This window comes from Metopolophium dirhodum, chromosome 5, assembly GCF_019925205.1.
Source record: "Metopolophium dirhodum isolate CAU chromosome 5, ASM1992520v1, whole genome shotgun sequence".
Taxonomy (NCBI): Eukaryota; Metazoa; Arthropoda; class Insecta; order Hemiptera; family Aphididae; genus Metopolophium; species Metopolophium dirhodum.
Genome location: NC_083564.1, coordinates 33,043,109 through 33,050,575, shown reverse-complemented (window position 1 = coordinate 33,050,575; position 7,467 = coordinate 33,043,109). Strand labels below are relative to the sequence as shown.

The 7,467-nt window shown below is 28.7% G+C and overlaps 1 protein-coding gene across 4 annotated transcripts; it reads left to right on the top strand.

Annotated features, from left to right (window-relative positions):
* Window positions 1–358: 358 nt before the first annotated feature.
* On the top strand, window positions 359–7,160 carry LOC132944433 (early endosome antigen 1-like). Of its 4 annotated transcripts, none has more exons than XM_061013757.1 (15): window positions 359–689; window positions 878–1,024; window positions 1,461–1,571; window positions 1,692–1,862; window positions 1,929–2,161; window positions 2,235–2,397; window positions 2,719–2,787; window positions 2,856–3,049; window positions 3,118–3,263; window positions 3,332–3,425; window positions 3,502–3,656; window positions 5,065–5,179; window positions 5,719–5,871; window positions 5,928–6,005; window positions 6,826–7,160. In XM_061013757.1, exons 2-15 carry the CDS (start codon window positions 967–969, stop codon window positions 6,991–6,993), a joined length of 1,908 nt encoding a protein of 635 aa, XP_060869740.1. In that variant the 5' UTR covers window positions 359–689; window positions 878–966; the 3' UTR covers window positions 6,994–7,160. The 4 variants fall into 4 exon arrangements, with proteins under 4 accessions (XP_060869740.1, XP_060869739.1, XP_060869741.1 ...); XM_061013756.1 differs by having other exon boundaries at window positions 360–689; window positions 1,920–2,161; XM_061013759.1 differs by lacking the exon at window positions 359–689 and adding an exon at window positions 1,243–1,312 and having other exon boundaries at window positions 912–1,024; window positions 1,920–2,161.
* Window positions 7,161–7,467: the final 307 nt, after the last annotated feature.

The following is a 7,467-nucleotide window of genomic DNA, read 5'->3' as shown; positions in this document are numbered from 1 at the left end:
TTGTCTATTGTAAAAGTAATATTTTAACTCGTCGACACGGGTATTAATATTTCTTTTTTGTATCAAACATTTGGGTGGAGTGCAAAACTGCACAGCTTTTAACAGGGTTTTTTCATATAATTATGTACCTTTCCCGCGATTACAACGTGCGGACACCGTCGCGTAGACAATGGGCGTAATATTACGGTCTGACACGACGGCGGCGATACGGCGAACGACGCCATCTCTTGAGCGTTGCACACGTTTCAATTTTACCACAACGGCCTCTTAATAGGTCTATGATAATAATATAGTGCGCCTTATCAGCTTACCATGTTAGGCAGTTATCACGTTACAAACACAGATTAAATGAAAATTAAGTTAATCTGTGATACAAACTTGTTGAAAAAAAAAACTCGACATACTTACTATAGTATTTACTTACATACGGTATTACATTTAATACATAACAATTGAGGTATTGTTATTTGCTACATATTTTTTAATTTCGTTCACCGTGAACAGTTCTATCGTTCAACCGACGAGGAGACAATCGGTTTTGGACCCACGCACGACACGGTTCTCTAATTTTCAGGAATTTTGTCTCGCCCATGGTGATCAACCGGTGCGAACTCAACATTATGTCTTCCGCTGTCGGATGCGGTTCGCTGCCGCCTTAGCATAAACGATTGTCCAACGATTTTTGTCAGGTAAGCAGTATGATGTATGGTCGTGAGTTAGGCACCTGGTAGTCCCACAGTACCATCTTTGCTGTTTGGTGGGGAGGGTATGAGGTGGGCATATGGCACACGGACGTGGAGTGCAGTGGGTAGTCAGTTTTGTTTGAACAGATCGTCATTCATTTGATTTTCGGTTTTTTTTCCCCATGTTTTTTCAGTCTACTGTCGTGAGTGAGTCGTCACGGTTAACACATTAAGTTAACGTGCACCGCACGATTGGTCAGGCCCGAATACAGTACATTGAGCCATGGAGAACGACGTGAGACATGAATTGCAGCCAACAGTTGACGACGACAACAATTGTGGTAATCTACATTTTTTTAACGCCGCACAGACTTATTACCTCTTTGTGTTCATTCTTTTATGTGTTTACACCTATACACATACATATTATGTATATATATTATATAATATGTATGTACTTTTTTTTTCATATTTGCTAACTACCTACACAACTCTTTCCATGTGTATTATATATTTTGGTTTGTTGCACACTGTGTGTTATTTTTACAATATTTTACAGACACATTTTTTGCACGATCGTTCAAGCAATTCAGTGTGTACACATTAGTTTAATTTTTCAATACTTACAGGTATTAAACTACAGAATTTCACATTTACACTGAATTACTACTTGTGTTAATTTTTATGGTGGTTTTATTGTTTTTAATTAAATTTTTTTTTTTTTAAATAAATGTTATCAATGCTTATGTTGGTGTTGCACGCTCTTTATATCGACAGGTCCGTTGACTTTGGACTTGCTTCTAAAACAAATAGACGAATTGAAATTGGAGAAAAAAGAGTTTGGCTTGCAACGCGCCAAAATGAAGGGGTTTATACTGCAAAAAGAAGGTGACCAGTTATTGCTTTGTTGCTTTATTTTTGTATAATATGTATATATGCCATTAATTTCTCCATTAATTTCATATATAATTGTTTGTAAGATATATTTGTAATGAGTTTAATTATTAGAGGAACTCAAGCGTATGTCAACTCTCTCAGCCGAATTGAAGAGGTTACAAGACGAGTTAGATGAATCACAAAGTCAGCATACTGTAACTAAACTTGAAATGGAAGGACGGTTTGAAGAACAAACCCGCAAATATAATGAAGAGATTTCATCATTGCATAAAGTGGTTGCTGGTAATATTTTTAATAAAGTAATTTATTTTTCACTATTTTTAAATTTACTTTTTTTAGAAACTTTAGAAGAATCGAGGCGACGTGAAAATGAAACTAAAATATACAAAGCAATGAATGAAAAATTGGAAAATGAACTAAAAAATTGTCGCAATCAAATGCTAATTGGCCAGCAGGGAAATAATATACTGAGTGAATCAACACAGCAACAAATACGTAATGTACCTGGTACAGTTCTTTCTGCTATTGCTAGAAAAATGACAAATCTTGCTTCTAGCACTGAATCTGACGATTACAGAAAGGTTAATCATACATGTTTTTTTCAAATAAATTACATAGATAAATTTTAATTATTTTTTTAACAACTTATTCTAGTCTCAGGACGATGAAGATAATGTGTATAAAGCTCTAGTGGATCCATTAAAAGAAGAAGTTGAAGCACTAAAAGAAAAAATTCGTGAAATGGATACAGATATCAGCTACTATAAAACTAAATTAAATGAATCAAAGGATAATGTTGTTGAAAAGCTGACTGCTTGTATGTATTTGTAAACCAATAGCAAATACTATTAACGATAAATGATAATATGTGACACTAATATGTACTAAAAGGGTGACAAACAAATTTTTTTCATTGACCTCAGTAATTGTTATTATTTGCTTATATTTTGCTATTTTGTTCATATTATGATAATAAGGAGTTAAATAGGAAACTATTATAATATTTTCTCAAAGCTATTATGACGAAAAATGATTTGTTTATTTGTGTTTACTAATGTCCTGTATTATTGCTTATAGTATTTGCTAAATTACCCATATAGATTCAAAATTATTTAATACATACAATTTTTTTTCTTAGGTAATTTACAAGAAGAATCGTCTAATTCTTCAGCAACTGGAGATTTTGTCTCCCAAAACACATCAATTGGTATATATTAATAATTTATTGTATTGCTGTGAATAACTTATGACTATATATTTTAATTTGTGTTGTAGATAATAATATGGCAAAATGTGAACAATGTTCATTATACAAAGTTCGCATAGAAGAAATGCAAGAAAGGATAAATGAAGTGGATAAACGTCTTTTGTCAATGGACAAGCTTAAAGATGAACATGATAAAGAGACAATTTATCGAAAGGAGATGGAAGAAAAATGGAATGAAAAATTAGATGAACACAAAAACAAGGTAACTTTAAATTTAATAATTGTTAAATAATAAATATATTAGATTACTAATTTTAATGGATTCTGTAGGTACAAGAATTGAAAAGTTTCTCAGATCAATCACACGAAGTGCTTAGTGATCTTAAACTACAATATGAACAGACAGTGATAGATTTTCAGAAAGAAATTAAACTCTGTACAGAAAATGGTGCTAAAATGAAGCAACGTATATTGAAGTATTGTTACACTAAAACAAATTGAAAATATACAATATTTTTTATAATTTTATGAATTGTGTTTGTAGTTTAGAAGAAGAAAATCATAATTTAAAAGAGAAACACATGAAGTTTTCTGTACAATTACAAAATGAAGAAATTAATTTACCCAGTTCAGTAGCGGTTAGTATAGTTTTTAAGCAAATAGGTAGTAATATATTTTCTTTAATCAAATGTGTTATATGCTGGATTCACTTAGGAACTTCAAGAATATTTATTAAAACGTAATGAAGAACTTATATCCATGTCTATAGTAAAAGAATCCATAGAAGAAGAATTTAACAGAATAAAAAATAGTACAGCTATTTCTGAAAGCCAAATACAAGGACTGAATTCAACAGTGATTCTGCTTGAGTACGTATTTTTATTATTTAAAATTATTTTAGCATATACTATTCAATAACAATCGATAGTATACATTTAATATTTTTATTACTTATTCAGAGTTCATTGTTGGTATTTAATATGTATAGAAAAATGTATACATGTATATTAACTAAATTACTGAAAAAAAAAAAAAAATATGTAAAACATTAACATTTTACTACCAAACAGTGGCGGGTTGCTCCATGTAAATGTGTGAATATGTAGTGACTCTAATAGTCATGGTCGTGACTAAAACATTTTACTTTTATAATAAATTAAAATTATTCCATATAAAGTCTTAGGTATGAAGAGGTTTATAACACATATAATTAGTTCTCATGTACCTATCAGCTGAAAAAAAGTGAGATGTATATGTAAATGCAAAATACTACTGCCTCATTTCCCCCCTGGAAATTTTCTAGACCCAAGAACTTTCCCTGCTTTCATATCATGTTAAAGAAATATATAATAATTTATAATTAATTTTATAGCTTATGTAAAAACAGTGGTAAAGTATAGCAGAGTGGGATAATGCAACAGTGTTTTAATGTCTTGTCGCTGGTTCAAATATTGTACTTCTTCCCTAATCCCCAATCAAATTTCTAGAAAATTTCTAGCAAAAAACTTAATTAGAAAAAAAAGAAGAAAACTTTTTAAACATATATCGGGTATTTTTAGGTTAGGATTTTTAACGGAGTACCAAAATATACATCTTTTAACATATTTTCAAACTTTTTAGTTTTCACCCTTTTGTCTTTTGGTATACTCATCCACAATACTAATTGCTTTCTTTAAATTTAATTTTTTCTATAGATTATGGTTATTACTATTTTTGACAAAATGTTATCAATGTTCATTTTATAGTTAAGATATTACCGATATTGTTAAATTACTACTTGTACACAAAAAATACATAAATAAACACTTATTCTGTTCAAATAACAAAATATAAATAAACAAATTTGTGATAATTATTATAATTTACCTACAAATAATTTAATTTTGTCTCGTAAAACGTAAAATTAAAAATACAAATAATGGTTTTAAAACGGTTATTTTTAAATTTCTACTTAATTTAGATTAAGTAGAAATTTAGTTAACAATTTTATAACTTGAAAAAAAAACTTAACAATATAGTCTGAATTTGTAGAAAAATTGGTGTTTTTTTTTTTTTAAAAAAGTTAGTAGCTTACTATAATATGCGTAGGTATACCAAAAAAAATAAAATTTGAAATTTTTCTAAATGCTTGTTTTTTTACACCCCCTGAAGGCCTTATTTCAATTCAAGTTCAGCCAGTTGAACATTTAATTGTCCTTATCAAGCCTAAGCTTGATCTACACAATTTAGGTATATTTATATTTAAAAATAATAATAATTAGTTGAATCTTTTTTCAGAAAACAATTACTAGAAGAAAGAAGTCGTTTTTCTGAGGAAATAAAAAATACAAATCGATGTGAAAAAGAGCTAACAAGCTGTCGCACTCAATTGGATTCTGTTACTAAAAGAAAGGTAAACAATATGCTCAGAACAAAAATATCTGTTACGAATTTATAATAAGTTCTTCATATCATATTAAATAATTACGTTTATAAATTTATTATTTCTACTGACTGTCAATGGTGTATAAAGTATACACCACATTAGGCTTACATTTAGGAAAATAACTAATAGATAAATCAAATTTGATTAAAACAAATAATTAATTGCTCCCAAATAATATATTAGCTTATAATTATATTTGTACAAACATGACATAAATGCAAATTTCTATTTGGTACTAGTTTTTATGGCAAGCAAAAAAATAATCAAATGTTCAAAGCCATTTTGTAGAAAAATATTTGAAGTTGATTATTTATGATATACTTATGGTTTTTATGGATTACTTATTTGATGATTAAAAGTTGTTTATTTTTTTTGTTATATAAAGTGCGAGGGGTACATTAGTGGATTTTTTTTTTTTAAGAAAGTATTAAATACTTGGCATTTCATTTATTAATGATACAATAATGTAAAATGTTGAGAAAATGAATATTTGGGTTTTATTTTAGACTGAATTAGAAACTATGGCTTTGGAACAACGAAATAAAATTGTAGCTCTACAATCTGACTTGACCAATAGTGAAGAAGTACAACGTGATTTTGTTCGACTATCTCAGTCACTTCAACAAGAATTGGAACGTATCAGAGAATCTGGCACTTTGGTAATAGAAGAAATGTCAATTATTTTAAAGATAATCCTAATAAATGTGTTATTTAGGTGCGATGGGAACATGAAGAGGATATTATTGACTGTCGTGATTGTGGAGCTGTATTCTCCGATCCTAAAATCCAAAAGGTACTTCATTTTATTATTTGGAAAACTTTTTATGTACTTAAAGGACATCACAACACTAAAAACAAGTTTTATTAGATTCAAAGTATGTCATTATCTAAGAAATATGTTGTGGGTCTCACACTTAACACTAATATTATTATTCAATGAGATACAGGGGTTTGAAAATTTGCGTGTGACGTCATAAAGCCAAAGTTTGAACGGCGACTTATGTTTTACGTATAAAAGTGTCAAGATATAAGACTACACAACAATTTCAATCGTTAAAGATAATATTTAAAAAAAATTTTTTATGCATCCTTAAGTGTTTTTTTGTGATTATAGTTTTGATATACTTTCTAGTTTTTTTTGTAGTAGATAAATCAACTATAGTAAATTTCGTAAAAATTTGAGTCGCAAACTCAATAATTTTCCTTAATTGTAACTTATAAATTATAATAATATGTATACAATAACAAGATGTATTAAATTTTAAATCATACCATCGTCTTAATCACATAAATATATTAAGGATAATGAAAAAAAAATTTCTAAAATATTATCTTAAAACGCAGTTATAAAAATCATAGTGTAAACTGTAAATCAAACTACTTTTACATGTAAAACATGGGCAGCTGCTTAGTCATCGGCTCTATGATGTCACGCCACTCTTGTGGCTGTTCATCAGCTCTCATTATCTTGTTGAATAATAATTTTTTAACTTGGGATTTTTACCAACACGTTTTTCATTGTTTTGATTACACTAATACTCTAATAAACTTAAAATTAAAAAAAAATTAATTGTTATGTCCTTCAGTAATAAGTCTAATTTTTTATTTTGTAGGACCATTGTAGGCATTGTGGCCGAATTTTTTGCCCATCCTGTTTGTCAAGAACAGTAAAAAGCGGACCTAATATGAGGGACTCGCACGTTTGTAGAGTTTGCCACACTTTACTTGTACGGGATTCAGCGCCGTACTTTAGCACTGAACCTCCTCATCAGCCTAACTAAATAAAAATAAATGGTTAAACGTTTACCTACACTTGGTGATACTAGAATTTAGTTATAATTTTTTATTTGTTTTAGTTAAACTATAAATATTATATATATATATTTTTTTTTAAACTTATTCTTTACATTTTATTTCAGTGTTTATAAAAAATGTTGTGGCCTTGTCATTGTGTTATTTTTGTTTAATTTAATGAAACACTACATTAATTCAACAACCTATTGTTTAAATTATTTGATGCTTATTATTAGTATTAATCTGAATTATCATAATTTTCTTCATCTCCTTGATCTCCTTCTTCACCACTGTCATCTTCAGTTAATTCTTCATTTTTCATACGATTATCTATATTATATTTTGAATTATCTGTCTCGGTAGGTGATTCAACATCTTTTTTATCATCAAACATATTTGATATTTTTCTACCTACTGCAGTTGCCTAAATATATGATAGGTAATAAAGAAAAATAGAACAA

Coding starts and splice junctions, on each gene's coding strand:
- LOC132944433 (XM_061013756.1), top strand. CDS start 967: ATGGAGAACGACGTGAGACATGAATTGCAGCCAACAGTTGACGACGAC. Junction 1,572..1,691: donor GTTTATACTGCAAAAAGAAG/GTGACCAGTTAT, acceptor TTTAATTATTAG/AGGAACTCAAGCGTATGTCA. Junction 5,872..5,927: donor TCAGAGAATCTGGCACTTTG/GTAATAGAAGAA, acceptor TGTGTTATTTAG/GTGCGATGGGAACATGAAGA.